Genomic DNA, 24,571 nt, shown 5'->3' with positions numbered 1-24,571 from the left:
TGTGACGATTTGGAGGAAGTCAAGTTGATTAGGGAGTTCAAGCCAATTTAAAGAGTGCAGGGAGGTGCAGTGATGGGAGGAGGATTTTGCCTTGGTGGTGAATGTGGAGATTTTGTTGTAGCACACTTCCAGTTTGAAGGTGAGTGTGGAAGATAGATTGGTAAGCAGAGGAGTGTCATGCAAAAGAGAGGGGAGGAGATAGATAGTGGCCAAAATTTGTCTGGTGGAGGGAGTGGGGAAGTGGTTGTTTCTGTAGAGTAGGCAGAGTTTTATGTGGGTTTTCTTGATGTTAAGTTGGATGTGAGTAATGAATTTTAAGTGTTCGTCGATGGTGACCCCCAGGAGTTTGGCAGAGGGAACGACTTTGATAATGGAATTGTTAAGGCTGGTAAGTTTAAGTGAGTTTTTATCAATGGGAGTGGATTTTGAGGGAGTGAATAGAAGAATCTCAGTTTTGTTAGCGTTTAGAGAGAGGTGGTTTTGGTGCATCCAGTTTTCAGTAGTTAAGAAGGCAGTTTGAGTTGGAGACTGAAGATCAGATAGGTTAGAAGCGCAGTGGATCAAAGTGGAATCGTCTGCGTATTGGACAATTTGGGTATTGGGTATGGCTTTGTCGAAATCGTTAATAACGATGTTAAATAGCAAAGGGCCTAGTATGGAACCTTGGGGTACTCCTGTAGGGCTGGAGAGGAAAATGGAGGAGGCCTGGTCCCATCTGACAGCTTGGGACCAGTCATAAAGATAGCTGGAGAACCAGGAAAGAGTTTTTTTGGGAGATGTAGAGATTCGATAGATTTAACAGATTGGTGTGAGAGATGGTATCGAAAGCTTTAGATAAGTCTAGTAGAACAGCTGAAACTATGTTACCAGAGTCTCGAGCTAGATTGACAGAATGTAAGAAGGATAGAAGGGCTGTGTTGGTACTGTGTCCAGGGTGGAAGCCGTGTTGGGTAGGAGAGAGTAGCTGGTGTTCAGTAACAAATGGCATGAGCTGCAGATGTATGCATTTTTCAATAAGTTTAGAGATTGCTGAGAGGATGGCTATAGGGTGGAAATTGGAAACATTACAGTTTTTACCACCCTTGTGGAGTGGTAGAATAAATGCAGAATGCCATAGTATAGGTACATAGGACTCAAGTAGTGATCTATTTATCAGTATGCTGATAGGGAGAGCAATACCATTAGAGGCAATTTTTAAGAAGGAGGAAGGAAATGTTGTCAGGGGCATTGGTGCAAGGTTTAAGTTTGGAGAGGAGCTTAATAAGGTAGGCGGATACAGGTTTAAGTTCAAAAGTAGGGGGTGTAGGAGAGGAGGAGGAAGCTTGAGCAGAGGGGAGTGGAGGATTATTCCTGGGGAAGGTCTTGATCAGCAATAGAAGAGGTGAAGAAGGTGTTGAATAGTTCGGCAATTTATTGTTCAGATTTACTAGCATCAGGACATGGGTTGTTTTTTGTACCAGGCTTTTGGAGGGAATTAATAGAGCTCCAGAACTGTTTGGGGTTTTTTGCATGATTTATTTGGAGTTTGATGTAGTAGGATTTTTTATCTTTTTTTAGCTTGGTTTCGCAGCTGTTTGTATTTAAGTAACAATACAGACTGTTTATGTTGGAGATAGCTTTTCCAGGTTTTCTCTCTTCGTAGCATAATTTTTTTTGGTTTCTTTGGTAAACCATGGGGCGGTTTTAGCTTTAACTCTTTTTGTTCTTATTGGAGCTAGGGAGTTTAGGACAGTTAAGAATGTAGAGTTGAAATAGTCAACGCATCGTCTAAAGGTAGGGTTTTTAGTGGGTTCCAGTTAGTGAACTTAAGGGAGTCAGAAAAGGTAGAAGGATTAAAGTTAGCGAGGTTGCGAGTATGTAAGAGTTGGTGGGAATGTGAGAAAGAGGGTGTAGCTCTATGGGTGAAGGCAGGGAGGTGGTCTCCTAATGTGTCAGGAGTTGCACCAGATTTTATTTTGTTAGGGTGAGATACCAGGATCCAGTCTAGGATGGAGCCTGGGGAGTTTTTTTTTATTGGGCCTAGTAATGGAGTTAGTGAGTTGAGTGAAATTGAAAAGATTGATTGAAATGGTAGGATTAGGGTCGATGATTTTTTGCCAGTCAATATTTACATCACCCATAATATAGGTTTCAAGTTTAATATTAGAGGAGGTCCACGAGAGGATGTCTTCCAGGGTATTGGTGTTGTTACCAGGAGGAATATAGAGGGAGATGATGCAGGTATTTTTATGGTCGTTTAATTTTAGAAGGCCAGTTACAAGTTCAGCATTATTAAAGGAAGGGATAGGGTTAGGGTAGGCAGTGATGGACAAATGACTGGAGTAGATTATAGCTACATCACCACCTCTTTTACTTAGGCAGTCGGATCGGTGAGATTGATCACCGGGGGGAAGGAATTCGGAGTCGGTTAAGTGTGGTTTTAGCCAGGTTTCAGAGTTGGCTACAATGTCAGGTATATTATGATTGAGCCAGGCATGAAAGAAGGTAAACTTATTTGTTACGCTTTGGGCATTGATGGCGAGGTATTTACTGGTGGATTTGTTGTTGGAGCTAGGGTTGTTTGCTAGAGAAATGTTTGGTCCTTGGTTGGGATGAATGTCGCCTGCTGGGTAAGGGGAGAAGGGAAATAAGTTTGTGAGGATTGTGTTTGGTTAGGAATGGATGGTAGGGGGTGGGTTTGGATTTGTACAATTTAGTAGGGATTCGGAAGAGTTTTACTTTTAAGAGAAGGAGGGGTCAGAGGGAGATAAAGAGGCAGAGATATTGTGGAAGTGATTTGTGAGGTGGGGGTGTGAAGGAGGAGGTATAGGGTGTAGGTGGAAGTTGGTATAAGAGGAGGCATGATACAAAGGAAGTAGAATGAGGATTAGGATAGATGTAGGGTAAGGATTATAGTAGGAAAAGTGAGCATGGCAGATGAAGTCAGATTAGAAATGAAAAGATATTTAGGTCAGAGAGAGTTAGATAGGTCCCTTGTGTGTATGCAACTATCCAAGTAATATAACCCTCTGTCTATAGAAAAATGGATGATGCAAAGAAGCCCAAACCAGCTAATACACAGTTCCCAAATGACAATTATTAAATGAGGGAAAAGCAACGCCCGAGGATTATTGATTTACCAAAGATGCATGTTCCCAACAATAACACTTATATTCTATCATATAAAATCCAGTACGCATACATATAGCTTTGACAAAAAGCAAAAACAGAGTTACAATGTCCTATATAGCAATTCAAAAAGCCGTAGTTGCTACTGTAGGTTTAAGTTGTAATCAGTGTTATATCATGAAATCACAACTTGCATTATACTTTAGTCTATTTTCACAGTTCTTTCAACCTATTGTTATGCTACTATGCACGGTCCAATCGAGGCTAAGCAATAAAAAGCTCACTAAAAATATATGTTGATCCACCAAGACACAGGTAGTGTCTTAAAGACACTATATACCAAATAACTTAATTATTTCCGCTATAAGGATGAATGTATTATTACAAAAAAACAAATGTTCCCAACGAGTGACAAAATGAGCGCATAAATCAAATAAACTATTTGCAGAGTGCAAAAACAGTTTAACACCTCACAGTCCCCTACATATCCTCAATATAACCTAACAAGTTGTTGTCAATGCAACGTTCACAAAACATAGTTATATCCATGTATATGCTTACTTGTCATAGAACATATTTGTAAATTCTAAACAAAATGGCGGGTCTAGTCCCGTTTAGAAAAGTGACAGCCAAAACAATATTTAGATAGCATAACAATAAAATATGACAGACTCAATATATCCCTCAAAAAATCATGTGTCACCACATATGTTATAATCACATAGTCTCTAATAAGCGCCAGTTGTTTAGTTGAATAAGAAAATTTTTAGAGTTCACCAAGCACGACGAAGAGAAAAAAAAAACAACAAACATTTATACAGTCCAACGTTTGTCGATACTGGGCACAAGTTTGGAAACTAGCAAAAGGAAAACAACCCACCAGTCCTATATTGTCCCAGGCCTTCATGAATTCAAGTAACTAAAGTCGGCAATATAAACGCTAAGATGTCACTGATATTCAAGAGCCAGTTCTTTTAGTCAGATGAAAAAAAAAAGTTTTCAAATTCACTTAGGCAGAATACAGTACAGATGTTGATAAAATCCCAACACTCACTCATTCGCTGGTCTCCAGACTGGTTTCCGATGTTGTACACAATGGCCCTGCAGTGATAAGCTATTCCACACCACTTAACTCCAAATAGATAAATCCAGCAATAAAACACTGAAACGTCGCAGTAGGCTTCAGGCTTAGCAGTTCTGCACCATAACCTCCTCCTCCGACTGAGGGGTATAAAGCAAACAGGCCAGTGAAGACACAACTAATGTACACCAGTCTCTCTATATTACTTCTGAGAACACACCAGACTTCTATTAAATACGAAATCCCGAAAACTGTTTGCACTGATAAGGCCCACTGAGCTCTGAAACACCTGCCGACTTTCAACAATTTTTTTTTATCTTTCATTCACTCGGCACATTCCGATCAGGCCTCCCTTCTGTGCCCACAACAAACAATGAACCGCAAAGTGAACTGGCACATCACCTGTGTGCCCTGTTCAATCACAGCCTCACCTCAGGCTTTGTCCCTACCAAATATTGCACTGCTACAGTCATTCCTTTCCACAAAGGAAGAGTGACTACAGACCCTGGGAACTATCGCCCCATTAGCCTGACAAGTCTGATATGCAAAGGTATCGATCGCATCATCATGGACCTAACAAACAAGGTTATAGGGAACGTCCAAATTCTGGATCCCACACAGTTTGGTTTTGTGAAGGGTAGATCATGCCTGCTCAACCTGGTTGACTTTTTTGAGTCAGTCACCAGAGCTGTGGATGAAAGCAAGGTGGTTCATACAGCCTACCTTGATCTGGCCAAGGCCTTTGATACCATTCCACACTCAGGAATCATAGAAAAACTCACTAAGCTAGGCATCAAACCCTATATCACTAGGTGGGTCGCAAATTGGCTCACAGAGAGAACCCACAGTGTGAAAGTAGCTGACTCCAAGTCAGACTGTCGACCAGTCACGAGTGGTGTCCCACAAGGTTCGGTCCTGGGTACTCTCCTGTTTGGTATCTACTTCTCTGAAGTCCAGGCCAACACAAGGGGACTCTGGCTGACAAAGTTTGCAGATGATTGCAAGTTGGGAGCCATAATTAACTCCCCAAGTGATGTTGACATCCTACAGAAAGGCTTCACTGAGACCAATGACTGTGTCAGAACCATTGCCACTGTGGTCAGAAAGTCCTCCTATGTAGCACATCTCATTACTAAGGGTTTTGCATCCAGGAAGAAAGAGGCCATTGTCTCCCTCCACTCTTCCCTCATTAGACCAATCATCAAGTACAATGCCCCATTTGGCATGTACCTCACTAGACACCTAGAACTGGAGAGGCCGCAAAAATACCTCACAAAGAGGCTCTTGGGCCTTAAGCACTTGTCCTATATGGACATTCAAAAAATTCCAGCTATTCTCAGTCTCATATCACCTACTTCGAGGTGATCTCTACTTGACTTACAAAGCCATGTCTGACCCAGCTCGGTTAGAAATGCTACATCTAAAGAAATCCCAATCCCTCCACACTACACGCTCCAGAGACTTCAAACTCATTACCACAAACAGAACATGCTGGAGGGACAGGTTCATAACCCACAGACTGCCCATGCTATGGAACAGACTTCCCATACAAGTCAAGCGGAGCACCTCACTGGCCCTCTTCAAGAGAAATCTTGAGGAGTTGATGGGAAATAGAAAATTCACTCCGGGGGATCACTCCAGTGGCTCTACTTGACAGACACAATGGGAACTAAGGTCGCATGGCACGACGCCAGGGTAATACTATGGGCTAGGCTTGTAAAGGCTCCAGGGCCATTAGCCTAGTACACACCTATGAACATCACTGTGGTGTTGTCTGTAATCACTTGAAGAGGCCCTGGGGACCACTGATGAAGAGTTTAAAGCATGGATCACAGCACAACCTGTGTGTGCCTTGGTCTGCCTGAGGAGTCACACAGGCTTTGCAGCTTTGCCACCACTGAAACTGCTCCCATGCAAAATTTGAGGAGTCCATATTTACAGAATTGCTTGAAGGTAGAGGAAAAGGGAATTTTGCATATGTTTGTATTTGTATTCTCCATCAGTGCAGCTCTTTTTTTTTTTTTAAACAAAGCCCAACACTGCAATCTGAAATTCCAGAAGACACAACTGTTGGGTCCATGTATTGTTTTAGAAACCACTGAATTCTTCTCATGTTTAACCTAGGAGGAGGAATCATGAGACTCAAATGCCATGAACACCACAAAATAAATGCCATGAGCACCAGAATTCTGATACACACTCTGGCTGAAGTTGGAGACCGGGCTAGAAAGCTAAAGAAAGTTTCCACATAAAAATAAGCTTTTCCTGCATCAAAAAAGGCTTTTGCTAAAGGGTGTCTATAAGACATCCTAGAAATGCAATCCTGTGAGATGGGGTCAAGGAGGATTGCCAAATATATATCCGGAATCCCTGAACAGACAGAGGAAGAGGTGGAAACTAAAGCTATGTACTTACCATAATATATCAGTGTTATCCATTTGTCAGGTTCATCCTGTGAGTTACCGGATCCAACACCTTTCTCAGAGACTTCAACTCCAGTGCTCTGCCTCCTCTGCCTAAACTGTTCCCCTCTACCTTAGATCAAGTTTGACCTCACACACATCTAGAAAACCTGTAAGGACAATTCCAGGAGCTTAACACAGGACCCGGAGCGAAACCCCCAAAGGTCTGGTTGCCTACTCACTTAAGAGAGCAAAAACCTAAAAAAAGCATCTACTCTGCTTTTTGCATTTGGTTGTTTGGGGAAATTTTATGGGGTACAAATGGGATAAATAAAATGTTTTATAAATGCAAATAACTACATAAAGGTGGGTCTTTATTTCAGAGTACCTTGTGCATAAATATTTAAAAACAATTAGCTGTACTGATATTGCAGAAGTTTCCCCCCCTTAGGTTTGTACAGTCAGCTTTTCTCTTGCTGTGCTGAGAATGCATGGGGTCAGACTGGGCTCACTTGTCTGGATCACTTATTCGGGAACTCTGATAAATTACTGCTGTGGCTGACTGAGTTACATTTAAACACTTCCACCTACTCCAATGCATGGATGAGGTACTCCATCTTCAACTTCCTGACTCTCTTCTTCTAAGCTAAACAGCAGCTGTGCAGAAATCTCATTTTGTCCATCTGTTGTTGCGACATGCTTTCAGTCACCTGGTATACAGTCATGGTTGCAGTTCTTGTTAGGTCATCATTCCACTGCTATTGAGAATGTTGCAGGCTAATAATGCGATGAGTAGTGAGAGGGCCAAATTAACTCAGGAAACTGGAATTTAAATGGACAACCTGCAACTTTGTGGCACACTGTTACTTTAAGATACAAATCAGAATTTTCCGAATAATGCAGGACAGTGGAGAGGGATGAAGTTCACTTTGAAGCAGGCTGGATACAACAGCTTGAATTTAAAATGTACCCCTCCTGGACAATTTCAATGCATTATGAAACACTGCCTTGTTTCGGCTCAATAACCATGAGCACACCACACTCCTGTTTTTGCCACATTTCCCTTATAGGAGTCCACAATTTTGACAAAATCCTTTAAGTTCATAGGTGTGAAAGAGAACTAACAGGGGTCTAAGAAACTTTGCCCAAAGTGAAGGTAGGAGAAAAAAAACAAATGGGCTCTCTCATTTCTTATCTTTATATTTTTTATTTGCGGACCAGTCCATTCCAGCAATACATCTTTCAAGAATGCCATACAATTCGCCCCTCAGCATTTTATGTGAAGCAGATTTCCAGCTTCTATCTCCATTATACACAATGTTAGCCTCTAAAAACGTCAAACATTCATTCCAAGGCGGTTAATTTGTGTTTCACCTCCTTCGTGCCCCCTTAAAATCCATCAGTGGGTCAGACCAAGACCTCAAGCCTACTTCCACTTTAATTCTTTTTCAATATTTTAATACAATTCAATATATTAGTATTAACTTTGCAGCTCTGACATGACTCCAATCTCTTTTTCTATGCCGCCCATCATCTTTTTAGTCAGAAAATCCTCAGTGTTAAAGACTGTCCTCCTTAACCCAGGATTCAGTTTAACCTTACAGTAATTCCAAACTGCTAGAATCACCTTTTTCACTTTTTTGCTTTCATCACATCTGCACAACTAATAAACCACAAACCACCAAAGCCTCAAAGACGAGGCTATACTGACAGTTTCAATCTTGAGCATTAAAATTAAAGTTTTAATCTTGGAAGGAGAAGCAGCTCTGAAATTTCCTTCATATCTTTCTTGAGAAAGACAGAGTCAGGCCAACCGTTAAGACTTCTGCAAACAGGAATCCCAGTAGTCAGCACTGCAATGGTGAATTGCAAAGAATACCTATGGTGCTCACTCTAAAAGATAAAACTGAAGGGAAATGCATGATTAAGCAAAATATGCAATCTGGGGTATTGGTGGTTTACAATGTGTGCACGCCCAATGAAGATAAGTGTTTCAACAATTAAAGTTAAATATTAGCAAGCTGTGACACCCTGCAGATAAGCCTCATTAAGGGCAACAGTTTTAGCATCGCTTTAGAAAATGAAGTCAAAATGAAAGAATCACAAGCTAGGATATCAAGATCCCTGCAAAAAACTTGTGTAGGTTTAATTATTCTTTGATTTATGGCAAGAGAATATATCCATTCCAAAGTTCATTTTCTTCTCCCAGGACAAGTTTCATAGTATTATGAAAGTTATGTCCTTACCATAGTGATGGATCTGAAACAGCAAGTCCATCTTCTGTAACAATGGAACTAAAAATAGCTGGTATTACTGCACAGCAGGTAAAACTTTCCCAGACTGCCAAGAACCACCACCCTATCCCATAATGCACCACCGAACCCCTCCAGATCCAAGGTGAGCTATGTGAAGTATAGTCAAAATAAAACTCATGCCTACCTCCTCAGAGGATATGTTACAGATGACACAACTGCTCTGTCATCTGTAGCATTACAGTTAACTGGATTGACTTTTTGTAACTGATAACTCTATATAACAAAATCAGAGCCCCTACCTAATCCTTTCAACAGCAGTTTCAAAGGAAGACCTGGACCTGTGTATCTTATCAACTTACAATGCTTTGCAAAGTGATGACAGAAGACAAAGTAGTTGCTGCACAACAATCATCAGGTGCACAATGAAAAAGCTAGAGAGATAATCAATGCTCTAGAAGAATGAGCCTTTACAAAAGGAGCAAGGAGGTTTATTGTACTTGGTGTAACTAAGCTTGATGGAGTCAGAAAGCCATCAGGATAAAGTAACTTAAGAAAATGGGACAGAATTTATATGATCAGAAATAAGCAAAATGTGGATTGTCTTTTCAGACAGACTGTTCTCAACATGGTGCATGTCAATACAATGGAGTACATATTTTCTGTAACTGGGGTAGTGAGGGAACAATGATAAGATGGCTGTACTGATTAAGGTTAGACACTGGCTACATCTGAAATAAAGGGGTTAGTGTGAAAGCGACCATCTTCGTAGGAAAAAAAAAATAAGTTTTTTATGTTTCATTACAAAGCACTTCTTTTACTCCTGGCATCTTATATCTTTACAAAGGCAAAACACATAAAAAATTCAAACCCAAGTAAAAACATTTATAAACATAGCAACCTCAAACAATTAAGGAGTAAAACACAAATGAAATGAAGAATAAGTCACACCATCAAAGGCTATTTTAAGCAGCTAGTTCTTTAGTGACCTGTGGAAGCTGGCCAAAGAGGGAGACTCCAGAAGCCATCAAAGCAGTAATTGCCACAGGTGAGGAGCCTAAAAGGCACATGAATGAATACCAGATGTGTCAAGGTGCACCTGTGGAACCAACATCAACCCCCAGGAAGTGGAGTGCAAAGACCAAGTAGTACAATGAGTTACAACCAGCTCCTTCACGTATGAAGTACACAAACAAGCAAGACCTTCTACACAATTCTGTACTGAAAAAAAGCTAATGCAGACTGTTCAGAAGAAGCATAATATACTGGTAACAAGACAACAGTCATAACCTAGCAGCAGAGTTTTGCTCCATCTCTAAATGATCAAGGTCAGTTTTAGGTAGTCCCAGGTGCAGTACAGTCCAGTAATCCAGTCAGATCATGGTGTGAATAACCACAGAGAGAGGTGAGAGAAGTGCTTATGCCTATAGATGTTTCTCATTTGCAAACAAGAGGATTTCAAAATGGCAGACATTCAGTCCCCAAATATCAGCCTACAACCCAGGATTACACAGACTATGCACCTAATCAACAAACTCAAGATTACTGCCACTATGCACCTAATCAACAAACTCAGGATTACTGCCACTATGAAGGAGTGGAAGTTTCCCTCAAAATATCAAGAACTACCATGACCTCAGTATTACAGGTGTTAAGTTTCAATTGATTAGTAATAAGCCAATAATGCAATGTCTCAAAGGTGATCAGCAAGTGATTTCACTCTTGCTATATCAACCTGTGGAAATCAGCTGTGTAACTATGGTAAGCCAAATCCCTCTCCTTTATAAGATTGCCTAATGGAAAAACTATGGGCAATATTCCTGTGATATTCAATGTACGAGGGGATAGGAAAAGAAGTGCCTATTCCACAGCAAATCATCCAAGTAGTCAGACAAGTAAGATATACACCACTAAAACTGCAGAGCAGATACCAAAGTAAGTTCATAACTGCTCCAAAATGACAGGGTTTATGGTATCAAATGCAGCACAGAGATCCAAAAGCAAAACTATTAAACAGTACCACTGTTTCTAAGCCATTAAAAAGGTCAATGAATACTCAGGTAAGCATAGTCTCCATGGTATAGACAATATGAAATCTAGCCTGAAAGGGTTCAATTATCAATGACTGTAATGCGAGTCTCAAGCTGCTTGTAAACAACCTTTTCAATAATCTTTTCCCCCGAAAAAAAAAATTTTCTACAAATCTGTCAGAAGCTTCTCCCATCTTTGGAAGAGGGAATGGGATTAGCATTAGCATTAGCAATACATCTAGCAGAAGCAGTTTTGGATAAGGAAATCAATGTACAGTCTGCTTTAAGGTTAGAAAACAAGTAGTTGTCAGTCTGAAGAACCTTACATAACCCATCAGACTTCTTAAGAGAAAAAGGTTGAGCATCAGGGAAACTGCAATTTGTTAAGAAAACAGTGTCCAGAGCAGATGAAACAGAGGAACAGTTGCAGGCTGAAGAATATACAACTGTAACAAGTCATAATATAATATTTCTGTTGCCCAGCAAATGTATTTCCAATGAAAAAAATCTTTAATTTTAGATGAGAAGACAATCTTTTTCTGATAATTTGAAGAAAATATGAAGACATGCTTACTCCAGAATCAGAATCTTCAGCTTGGCTAGAGTCCTGAAGCACAACAGTATATCCAGCTCAGCAGATCTATTTTTAGTGTGTGTAAAGAGGCTGATGAGGTAGTAAGAGATGTAAGACGTACCACCAAGTGCTGGCAACCCCAAAGAGATATGAACCATGTCAGAAAGTAGCACTTCTTGAAGTGTTTGACAAGTTACTGGGGTTGTGCCCTTGGTTTGGTAGATACTGAAGACTGTTAACAGTAAAAACAAAGTAGTTTAAAAAAGGGATTTTGTAGGACTCTTAAGAAATGGTGCAAGTGATAGCATTCTCCATTCAGATAAATGTTGGCTCTGCCTTGAAGGAGTAAAAAAGCCCATTTCCATACAATATGGGGTTGTCCTAGGAGTGCATACTGTAACAGAAGACTAATTTTGACTCCTGGAATTTCAAAAATGGGGCCTTTCATCTCCCATTTACCTTCACAAGCAGCAACCTCAGGAGATAGTATATTTCAAAAGAGGTTGTGGGGAAAAGTTACAAGGGGATGGGAGAAGAAGCACCTCCTCCAGAACTTAAAACAAATTCTCCTTTTCATCATTACAGAGAAGTCCTCACATTTTTAAAATGCTGCCCCTCCTAGTCTATCGCAGAGCTGCTCATTGAGACAGTTACTGAAGAGGGTACAGAGGAAGTGTGCTCTCACTCTGTTGTTGTTTCAGTAGGAAAAGATACAGAAGCTGATGTTAGCTGCAGCTGACAAGAATATAAACATAATCATGAATAGTAATGTTGTACGTAGTGTGCATATTCTTGAAGGCAAGACACAAATGTCCTAATGAGTATGAAAAGGATAATCTTGTACAGATTTCAAGATGCGTGTACAAACATATTTTCCACCAGAAGCCATTAAACTGCAAGAACTGATGGCTATTCCAGCTAGTTTGGCAAAAAATAACCTGGAAAAAAAATTAAAAAAAAATAAAAAATAACGTGGTAAATTTTGTCCACAAGGATACAAAATGAAAGATGCCCGTGTTCTACATAAAAGTCATGCGGATTTGAGAAGCATTACTTACTTTATTTTCTTTTTCTTATGAAATTAATATAATAGAAAAAAACTCATGAGCAGATAAATCTTTTTCAAATTAATATTCTGATGAGGTCAGCAACTAGCCACACACCAGCTGTTTCAAACATGACATACATAATAATCAGAATTAGTTCCAATGTCCAATGAGGACAGTTACTACCACATGGCAGTTGGCTTCACTCATGGCTGAAAAATTACTTTGAAGAGCACCGATCACAAAACACTGTGAATTTATCTAACAAAATTACACAATAAATTAATATCCAAAACAAAACCACTTTTGTTGCACCAGGATAAGGGATGTGAAAGAAAATGGACTATTTTTTCTGCTTTGTCTTCAGTGTATGAAGTAATTAGAAACAAAATCCGCTGTCAAGGAGGGCTAGCTACAGAGAAGTGTAGTATACATTCCATAAATGAGGAACTCTAAAGTGATAAAGAAATGAAATATTAGGAAGCTCTCTGATTCACTTGCATAAGTGCTGCATCCAACCCAGGTCATCAACAAACAGCACCAGGCAACAGGTAAAAAAAATCAGAGTACAGTTAATCACCATAGCCTATAGATGGGGAAAATTAAAAAAATTAAACTTGAGGAACAAGAAAAAAGGAATGTATAAAATGTTCTAGAATGCAAACCACTTACTCTTTTTTGCCATCCCTGAGAAGCTGTCGTGCAAGTTCTCTCTCTTTTTCTAATTGGAGGCCAATCTTCTTCTGATACTGTTTCAACTTGTCACGCTGCTGCTTTAGTTGCTGAAAAAGGAAATTAACAACTTGTTACATTTGGTGAGAAGAGACTTCACAAAATAAGAATCATTCCAATTCTTTTTCTCTCTCTGAAATACAAGCACAGGTGCCACAACTGTTCAGCTCTCTTCGACTGACCATATGGTACTCCCTTCCACCAAATTAATCTATTTACTGTGCATCTTGCTACTGGTGTTTAGGCACAGTAAGGGGCAGAATGGGCATGTTGCTGTTGTTGTCTTTCGGCTTTTCCTGGTTAGGGGTCGCCACAGTGGAACTCCGGTCTGCTAATGATTGGCAGTAGATTTTTTCATGAACGCCGAGATGCCAGCTCAACGTTCAACCTTCAATGAAGGAATGCCCATTTACGCATGTCTTTCGAACGCCCACCAAACCGCGGGGAGGACATGCAGACTCCACACACAAGGCACTCCCCGCACTGCAGCAGAGAATCGAACGGGAGAACCTCTTGCTGTGAGGCAACAACGCTACCGCTGCACCACCACGGAAGCCAAAGGACAGAATGGGCATATTAGCTCAATATCTCAGCTGAGATGTCACTACAAAAGTTCCACAAACATGCTGTGCTGCTGCCCTCAGGGATTTAAACTGTACATTTATTTCATGGTTTTATACATACAGCTACATCAGCATGCCAAAGCAACTAGTTTGCAAGTACAAGAGAAGTCTAAACCTCTGTCCATGTAAACTGCAAGGCCAAAACTTCATGCATAATCTTCACAGATGCAAGTCCATCTCTGAAAATGTTATCAACCTTAAGCAACATTACAATGTCTCAGCAAAGAGGAAGCACTCTGAAATCTATGGCTGTGTGTATTAATAACCTTCATGAACAACAATTTTAAAGATCCAAAAAAATATCTGCCCCACCTCAGTTTTTTTTCAAAAGTCATTCTAGACTGTGGCAACTTACTTACACAGCTGATACTACTTCCACATAAGTTAAGTTACTCATTATCCACCTAAAAAGCATTCCTCTCCACAATGTCCAGCAACAATCTTAATCTGCCATGTAGTAGCAATAATTTTACTATACATTTAAAGACAGAATGAACCTCAATTTCCCTTAAAACCACAATGAAAAATACATTTCACTACCCAAAAAATCTAAAGACAAACACAAATTACACTTGTGACAAGAACACTTTACCCTCACTATTGCTAAACACATCTCATAACAGTCCAATCACTGCAAGCTTATATACACACCTAAGCCCTTCCAATCCAAAATGAAACCTCTCTAAAGTAAATAATTCTGAGTCATTTGCTTGTAGTAGCTGCCCATACAACTGCAATGTAAATAGTAATATATATTGTTCTCTTGTTTGTAGTCAAGCATACAGTACCATTCTTTGAGTACAGTATTTCAGTAGCAAGCTCTCAGCAGTACCTACAAATTAACTCATACCTTGGGCTCACTTATTCATCACCTGATGCCTTTCAATTGCAATTTTTTGTGAACTAAATTCTACTCATTTCCAAGCAGGAGGTTACACACCCCGGCTTAGAATCAACTCCAAGGTTTCTGCACCTTGAGATAAATTATCACTTCCTCGAATACAGTACCTGCTTTCACAAAACAAACTGCTCAGCTATCGAAAACAGGAACGGTTCAGCTTCAGTTTTTAATTACTAAGCACCGTGAATAGCTAGAAACTGTATAGTGTACACTGGTACACTTGTCAACAGACACCCTAACAGACTTTCTACTAGAATCACTGCTGCAACAGTACTCAGATCATGACATACAAGAAACAGCAATGCGTGATTCTCCAACCAACCAGCCAGACTCTCAGAGCTCTGAGGATCATGTGGTTTGGGCTGCACATTCCTCAGTACCAAGATGCAATGCCATGTCTTGAACAAAAAGTAGTGTCATCCTGGGCCACCACCCTGTGCCTTTGTTTTCAAGCTTTGGCAAAAAAGACAAGCAAATGAATATCCTGGTTAAGGGGGACCTCTGAAACCACATTTGCCACAAAAGCGTAGGACTTCAGGCTCACCTCATTTCCATGAAAGAAGTGATTTTTTGCAGAATAAAGCTAGCAGCTCAATGAAAAAGCTTTAGTCAAAGTAATTGCTGTGAGAAGAGTTGCCCCACACACAGACACACACACAAGGGGAAAACCAATGTTATTGGTTCAACTGGATCCAAGGTCAATCAGTCCAAGACAACATTAAGGCCCCACAGTGGGAAGGGCAGCCCTTTTTAGAGAAGAGAAATGCAGGACCTCTTTTAGAAATTGTTTTATCAGACAGATCCAAAGGAAAGCAATCCAAAATGGCTGAAAAGTACTTTTACAAAAGAGTAGAAAACCTCAACTGCAAAAATACCTGCTTGCTGCAACACTTTCTGCAACAAAAGAAAAATCTTCTCCACCTTGCCGATATAGATTCCTTGTATTAGATTGTCCTGGCTACTTTCAAAATGGTAGACCATATATGCTGCAAGCCTGTGCCCATAAATGTTTTGGAGCACCAGGTCTACCAAATGCTGGGTCAAAGAGCCCACTGTCAGAAGCTCATTGAAAGATGGTTCCCTTCTTGCAATTTCCACCTTCTACCTCTACCTTCTACAGACCTTCAGATATGATATGAATTGGGGGGGGGGAATGTATACAGAAAGTCTTCTCCGCTGAAAGAAAAGACGCCTTTCCATGGATTAGCCTCTAGGTTGTCTATTAGCAACAAGTTTGATTCTCTCACAGTGGAAATGGCAAATAGTGTTTGGATTAAGTTCCCAATACTTACACTGCAGTACTGAAGATGCTGTGAGTGGTTCCAGCTGCAAAATCATATATTAACAATTATCTAGCTAAATCTACATTATATATACAGAGCATTACACACACACACCTCAGCAAAAAAAAGTTTACTTTTTATCCCCACCCCTTATACCACAACCATTTTGATTCTATTTACCAACTTAAAAAAAAATCATATTTTGTTAAAAGTCCTTAAACACCTACAACAGCAAATATGTCACAATTCTTCTACTAATATTTTATCCATACTTTCACATCTTTTACATATAATGTGTAGGGAAAGTTTTCAAACTATTTAAAATTCAATACCAGACAATAATACTCTAAATCTTTCCCACACTAATCTTACCTTATCACACTGCAACACGGCTTGTGTTAAAGTTTCTTCAACCCCACATCTATTACATAACCTTTCACTTGTTTTTTTTATATCTCCTCTCTTCTTACACCATCATTTTTTTTTAATATTAACCTTCAGAAGAAATCTAGTACTTCATTCACCCCCCCAAACTCTGGGTCCTTACCCAATTGTACTCACTTCCTCTGCCAAACTCTTTCATGGTTTAATATAAAAAATTCTGTCCAGAATACCCATAAACCACAGCTTTGTATTCACTTCAAAAGTTCCCTAATTTATTTTAAAAAATACTAACATTGTCCATTATCTCATTACTATCATGATTCTTTATCCTTTTCCTTCCCGATATTCTTTTAATTCACACTCATTTTTCTTTCACTAATCCACCCTACCTCATCCTGTTTTCTTACACTTTTTTCCAGAACAATTTTAGAAATGACAAATATACTGTAAAATTTAGCAATCCCAACACTCTCTTATTTAAACACACACTACTGCTAATTGGGTTTCTTATCCAAATAAAACTAAACACACATTCTAACACTTTTTCAAGACTTCCTTAAAACATATTTATTCCTCCAAAATAGAATGTTGTGTCTTTCGGCTTTTCCCGGTTAGGGGTCGCCACAGCGGAACTCCGGTCCGCTAATGATTGGCAGTAGATTTTTATGTGCTGGCTTGCTGGGCCTAACGCACAACCTTCAACGAAGGAATGCCCATTCATGCATGTCACCACACAGAAGACGCTCTGAGAATCGAATGGGCAACGTCTAACTGTGAGGTGACAATGCTACCGCAGCACCACCACCACATACTTTACTCAAAATGTGTGAATTAATTAAATTTCAAAATGACAGCTAAAAAGCCTTACACATACCTATAAACAACTTTTCAAGTCTTGTTATAATTCTGTGCACCGTTTCCATCACATCCCTCCATCCAAAAACGAATGCCCAACACGAGGGTTTTATAAAATACATTCCACCCATTTTAACTGGATCCATAAAACCTTTACTTTTATACTTATTTAACTATAACCCCAAATACTATTTTTTCTGCTTTATACCATGCTTTCTTCACCTATACTTTACTTCATATTATCACAAATCACAGGTACAATTTAAAAACTGGAACTTTAGCACCTATCTTCATGTCTCACTGAACTTTGCCACCTCTTAATTTTCAGTAACAGAATACATAACTAATGTAAACAAGCACCTGACAATTAGACAACCCTGCTTCACTTCTTATTTTGTCATTCTCCCATCCATTAATAACACTTTGCTCCCTGTTTTTCCATACACAAAAAAGTTAAAACCTTTTATCAGCTGTTCTCCCATACCATATACTTCCAAGATGTTTCATAACACTTTATGATCAACACGCTGTCAAAAGCCTTGGCCACATCATATTATATCACATGCCGTCTTACTACCTACTTTTTTTTCTCAAATGCTACCATCTTACTATCTACTTTTTTCTCAAAATACAATCTGCCTTTTTATCAAAGATAACATTTCCTTACTTCCTTTCCCATAAACCTCTAAATCCACACCAGTTTTCAATTTACTAATTCATTTTTGTACTATTCTAATAAGTATTTCATAATCAATATTAAATACTGTTGTGGGTCTACATTTTTATGCTGTATCTTTCCACAGAGCGCTTTATGCACAACTCCATTTCTTAACCACTCATTCGCAACTCACAAAACTATTTTGTTCTGCATTTAAATTTTGTATAAAAACTTAACCAATACCATTTGGGTCTGGTGCACTACTTTAATCTTTCAACACACTCCAACTTCCCAACATTGATATCCCTTTTCATACTATCATCTTTTTCATGAAAATATTTTCACCTTCCCAATGTTGATTAAAAATGCACCTAATCATACAAACCCTTAACAAAATCCACTATTACTTTCACAATATCTTTCTCCTCATAACATCTATTCTCTCTCCACCACACAATTTTTCTTCCGCACATTTCACTTTCTTTCCAAACAGAGACATTTTCTCCTCCTATCCTTCAGGAAACACTATCTGTAAATTGTTCTTAATTTTTCTAATTTTGTTCACTACTCTATAGTATCTTCAGCACATCCGATACTTCCTAAAAATCCTCAACATGCTTGCAATACATTTTTATTTTCTCAATGCCCTCTCAGTAATACAAAATATTTAGTTTTGCTTTAAAATATCACCCACCATCCTGACCGTGCATCTTAAAAAAGGTCTAATGAATTTGTGATGCTCCCATAGTTGTTGTGCTTCTACAAACTCCAGCCTAATATATAGTTCAACATTTTAATTAATTTTACTACTTTAATAATCTCTTCATCACTTCCCTCTTCCCTGCAGAGTGCTTCATGGTCCATAAAAGCACAGTCTTCATTTTTCTGTTGATATGAAATAAGCAATTTCTGTACATAACCTCCTTCTCTTATATGCATATTTTCTTCCTTTTCCTACATGCAATGTACCATACTTCATCATATCTTTATGTTTTAATATCCTTGTTTTCCCTGCCCTTTTTCTAAAATTACAGTTAATTCCCTAAAATAATGCTCACATTCCTAACAAGCAACAACATACTTTCCTCAGAAAAAAATAAAATAAAAATACCAGTCTTCTCTGGCTGGATCAAAATAAATTTAATAAATTAAGCGCTTTTGCCCACAGAGGTGTAAGACTTCTTCAAAATAAGTAGACAACCAAAACAGTGAATAAATACCAAAAAAGAAAAACGAATTCACATGAGCCTGTCAATCAAACTTCTTCACTTCAATTGAAAATGCCTTTTTAAAGGTAGTAACTACAGAAACAGATCGATTTAACCCTGGATAAAAGTCAGCAGCCGAGGTTACCTGTCAATACAATTCTCTAGATAACCATTCATTTTTTCAAATCACCACCCCTTTCTATTCTACGAACTTTCTCCAATATAAAAAAACAATTTATTAAAACTGGTTCAAGATTTAGAATGTTTAAACAGTGCACTTATCAGATTTCTTGACAACATAAAAATGCTGGTAAATTTGTTCTTTCAAACTATTATTGGCTTTATCTACATAAAATAAGGGGCAGAATGTGCAAACAGAACATACACTACCCCATTTGTGAGACAACCATAATGTGCCATACTGTAAATAGTTTTACATCAGATCACATGGAAGAACTCACTTGCATTTATAATGTTTACAATCACTACATTTAAACATATCAGGGAGTCTATTATCTTCAAAAGCACCAACCTTACAAATACATTTTGAGCAGTCAAAATAATTATAGTTTCTAGTGTTTGCAAACATTTTCAATGCCCCTGCTGTCACATTATAAATATTCACACAGACGGACCTTTCCTATTGGTGCAAATAGGTTTTATCAAAACAGGTGCACAAGCATCATGCCTTTTACTTTGAACTATTTAAAAAAAAATCATCAAAATATCCATAGGATGCCTTCCTTTAAGGTCATGACTTGAATAAATGTACATGCTTCTCACAAAAAGGATGTTTTTGGTTGTCCACGGTACTTTATAAAATGCTTTCAGTTTATAGCCATGCTTGGGAAATGCAGTACTTTTGATCTCTAGGGTTTGTCTATTATCTTTCTTATGGGGGGGAACAAACTTCTGCACACAGTTACTTAGGATGTCCTAATCTGCACCTCCATTTTCTGTTGCTTTATATTTGCTCCAGTTATTACATAATCTTTCCACGGTTCATAAAACAGATTCTGAATCACCTGCCAGCAGAAACTTTTCTGCCACCTGAAAAAGTTTCAGACATTAGCTCTCAGAAGCTTTCAGAGCCCAAATGTACTAATTTTGTGGCATCTCTTCTGCCAAACCCCAAAAGTACATCCAAATTATTCTAAACATTTATTGAAACACTCGTGACGCAATCTTTACAACTGGTCACCTTCCTTCCCTTATGCCAGTTCTTTGGTTTGAATTTGCTATTGATCCAGCAGTCACTGGTTCAACATACGATTCCCATTTCTGTGCTTACTCTCTGCTCACCCTTTCTTGTGTAAAATCCAACACTTTTGCAATGCAACATCCTCCTTTGCCGTGAGCTTTTCTCCAGATTGTAATATGTCTGAATGAAGTTCCTTCCATTCCTACAATCGGTCATACTTTTGCATTATCTCAGCCCAGGATACTTCGAAACCCTCCTTAAGTTTGGGTTTCTCCATTAATCTCTGTAGCTCATCCTCTGAATCACCAGATGATACTACATTTATTATAACTTTGTTTTGAGAATTAACGGTTTGTTTGTTGTTCAATGCTGCCTGTTCTGGTTATGTTACTCTCTTCCTCTTCCTCCATCTTAGCTCTTCTTGCTGTCATCACCCCTATAGTGCCATCCCCTAGCAAAAAGAATACAGAAGTTTCACCAGTGCCCTGGCTAAATTTCCCCTAATCAGTTTGAATGCATCCTCAGGTCTCCCCTGAAGACATGCCTCTGCCCTAGTGGGACTAACCCTATCAAAGTATAAACAAATAAATTGAACAAATAAATAAAATGGGTCACTCAATGCATCATTCCAATTAGTTTCATTTATAAGCAAAGAAGAAAACCCAAAAGCAGAAATATAAAACTCAAAAAAAAGGAGAAATCCATCAGGTGGCTCAAAGGTAATCCACTCTCATTCAGAAAAAACACCCTTTAGCGTGAAAACTTTTTATTCGCTTTGTCACAACAGACTTCTTCAGAACAAATGACTACAACACCCAACCCCTCTTTTTATACACAATCAAATGAATATATCAAACAATTAACCAATAAAACAAATTATACAATCCTCCTTATTATATCACTTAAAAAATCCCGACAAAAAAAACTTTAATATGTATTTATTTAGCCAAGTCAATAGTCACAATTTCAATCTTTGTCCTTTTAAAAAACACTTTAAAGTTTCATTTAACCCCGGAAAAGTATCTGCTCCCAGTTTTAACTGCCATATGGTTTCTTTTCGTTCAACTTTGGCTTTGTAGTCTCCGCCCCTCAAATCCCTGGGAACTTGTTCAAAAACAGAAAAGATATTTTTTTACTACCCAAACAATGCACTGTATGTTTATATAGAGCACTGCTCATATCTTTTATCTTTACCGATAAGTCTTGAAGCTCTGACACTCTTTTGGCTGAAGTAATGGCAATCAGGAAGGCTGTCTTCCAAGACAAAAACTGCAAATCCACCGAAGCTGCAGGTTCAAATAGAGAAGAAACTAAGGCTTGGAGGACCAATGTGAGGTCTCATAGCGGCGTTGAGTCCTTGACTGGGGGGGCCTAAAAAGAAAGATACCTTTCAAAAAAGGCTTTACAAAGCTTAGATGAAGTCAAGGAAGCTGAATTATCTCCTAGGTGGAAGTTGGATATAGCTACCAGCTGAACTTTAACTGCAGAAAAACTAGCACCCTGTTGAAAAATACCTGCCAGAAACTCTAAAATAGCAGGAACCGGGGCAGTAAAGGGGTCCAACTCACGCTGAGATGCCCAAATCAAAAAACGTTTTCACTTAATAGAATAAACCTTCCTAGTGAAAGATTTATGAGCCGCTACCAATATCTTCTTAACCGGAGAAGACAGCCCGGGAGTCCTAACAATCTTGGGAACTGGAGCAGCCAAGTGGCAAGCTTCATTCTGGGATGTGAAATTAGATCCGGAACGACACACTATGTGAGATCACAGAGAAGGGGACCATACTTGGCAAGGCCAAAATGGGGCAATGAGGATGACTGAGCTCCCCAGCTGTCGAGCTTTCTAGAGGAATTTTGAAATCAGGAGGAGAAGAGGATAAATATACAGAAGACCGGAGGGCCAAGCATGAACCAGAGCATCTCTGGGGACTTCCCCCGGTGGGAGGTTCAAATCGAAAAACTCTCTGCACTTCGTAATGGAAGGACAGGCAAAGAGATCGCAGCAAGGCTGACGCCCCTTTTTCCCCCTTTACAAAGCTCTGTTTTGCTACTGAAGGATTCAGAAACCACTCATAAGGCATCAGGATAGACCTGCAGAACCTGTCTGTTACAATGTTGGGCCTCCCTGGAATGTGCGTTGCCACCAGAAAACGGCCAGTGGAGATTGCCCACTCCCACACTCTCATGGCTTCGCAACAAAGGGGATAAGAGCTGGTACTCCCTGGCTTGTTGATGTACCAGATTACAGACATGTCTGTCTGGATGGCAATCATCCTTGGGGGAAGATGGGCAAGAAGAGCTTGCAACGCCAAGAGCACTACCCTCATCTCCAGGATGTTGATATGCAATTGGGTCTTCAGGGAAGACCACATACCTTGGACTTTCCTTCCCAAGCAATGCCCACCCACCCAAGTAGGGAGCTGTCCGTGGTCAACAGAGTAGGAAGAATAAACGGGCGACCCCAATGAAGGTCCAGGGATTGAATCCACCAGAGAAGAGAATCCCTGCATGATAAATGAACAAGATGAGACAAAAGCAGATCTAATATGACCACTGGACCGTGAGCCTATTGGAGCACCCTCATGTGCAACCGGGCCATGGGCACGAGGGTGATTGTGGCCGCCATGGAACCCAACACCCATAAAATAGATTCCACTGGGGGCGATTGAGCCTGAAGGATGCACAAGACATGAAGTTTGAGGGATTGCAGTCTGTCTGGCATTAGAAAAACTTAGGTCTGAATAGTGTCTAATAGAGCTCCAATAAAATCCAGAAATTGAAGGTTCAACTGAGACTTGAGATTTATGGCGATGCCCAACTGGTGGGCAGTCTGGAGAAGGGAATCCCTGGCTTGGCAGAGTCGATGCCTGGAGGGAGTGTAAAGTAGCCAGTCATCCAGGTAAGGAAAGACTTGCAGCTGCGGGTGAGCTGCTATCACCATCACTTTGGTGAACACCCTGGAGGCTGTGGTGAGACCAAAGGGTAGCACACTGAACTGGTAATGATTGGTCCCCATGCAGAAGCTGGAGGAACCTCTGAGAGAGTCTGTCCATTTTGATGTGATGGTATGCATCCTGGAGGTCCAAGCACATCCAGTCACTCTCCTGCAGGAAAAGCAGGATGGATAGGACTGTGACCATTTGGAATTTCATCTTGGCAACTGCCCCATTAAACGTTGACAGATCCAGGATCGGTCTTCAGTCCCCAGTCTTCTTGGCACTAAAAAGAACCTGGAATAGATGCCTAACCCAGACTGGTCTGGGGGGGATGGGCTGGACTTTCGAGCAGCTTGAAAATTTCCACTGCTGCATCCTCCGTTTGTGCGGGTGACATGTCCGGGAGGTGTTTGGGAGGGCATGGCATGTGTGAAGGGTACTAAATATCCTTTGGATATGATTTGCAACACCCATTGATAGTCTGTGATAGACTCCCAAGCCACTGGGTGTAGCGAAAGTCGACCACCGACTGCCTCCAGAGACGAGCAGCTGGGCAACCCTTCAAAGCTGCTGCGTGGGCCTGTCTGCGAAAGAATCCCCAGACCTTTTGTTCCTTGGAGCCCCTCTGCCGTGAGGGCAGTGTCTATCAAATCCCCTTCTGCCTCTGGGGGAAGGAGAGTCCTGGGCATCCTGGGAAGAACCCTGAGACTTCCAGAACCACATCTTCTTCACCCCTCACCGATTCCTGGAGAAGGTTCATTGAGGGATTGAGAAGTGGATTCCAATAACAGTCTTCCAGTCTTTCTCGCTCTGGACCAGTGCGTCACGTACTGTCTTTCAAAGAGAGTGGGATCTTACAGGGCATTTGTAAAAGATGCCTTAAAAGGAACAAAGTCAGAGCCATGCATGACACCATATGGCAATGCCTACTCCGGCTGCTCTAGCTGTGTCCTCGGTAGCGTGAGATAAGAGGTGTTGAAAATGGAGGTGAGGGTAGCCATCCCTGGGGCAGAATCAGTGACCTCTAACTAGGTCTCACTAAAGCCCGATAACGTGTGCCATGTAGTTCAGCGCACTGAGAGAACATTGCTGAAGCATAGACCCGCTTCCCAAAACAGTCCTTGGTCCCAGACTCTCGGTACACGGATGGACTGTGGAGCTCTCCTGTGCGAGCTCCTTCTTGGTGGCCAACTGCCACCACCATGGCATCGACAGGGGATCCCTTAGATCAGTGCAGTTTATCTGATGGGGCACTGAGGATCTTATCAGGATGTTTGGGGACAGGCTCCACTATG

The 24,571-nt window shown here is 40.1% G+C and overlaps 1 protein-coding gene across 2 annotated transcripts in view; it reads right to left on the bottom strand.

Moving 5' to 3' along the window:
- CHMP6 (charged multivesicular body protein 6) overlaps positions 1–24,571 on the bottom strand; it is a 474,889-nt gene that overhangs the window by 398,905 nt on the left and 51,413 nt on the right. For both annotated transcript variants that reach the window (XM_044080884.1, XM_044080886.1), the window contains exon 2: positions 13,166–13,275. In XM_044080884.1, coding sequence (XP_043936819.1) covers positions 13,166–13,275 — 110 coding nt within the window. The remainder of the gene's footprint in view (positions 1–13,165; positions 13,276–24,571) is intronic.

The sequence above is a fragment of the Protopterus annectens genome, chromosome 8.part0 (assembly GCF_019279795.1).
Source record: "Protopterus annectens isolate FY-2018-M chromosome 8.part0, PAN1.0, whole genome shotgun sequence".
Lineage (NCBI taxonomy): Eukaryota > Metazoa > Chordata > Ceratodontiformes > Protopteridae > Protopterus > Protopterus annectens.
Note: the sequence above shows the minus strand (reverse complement) of the source record. Positions and strands in the feature narration are given on the sequence as shown.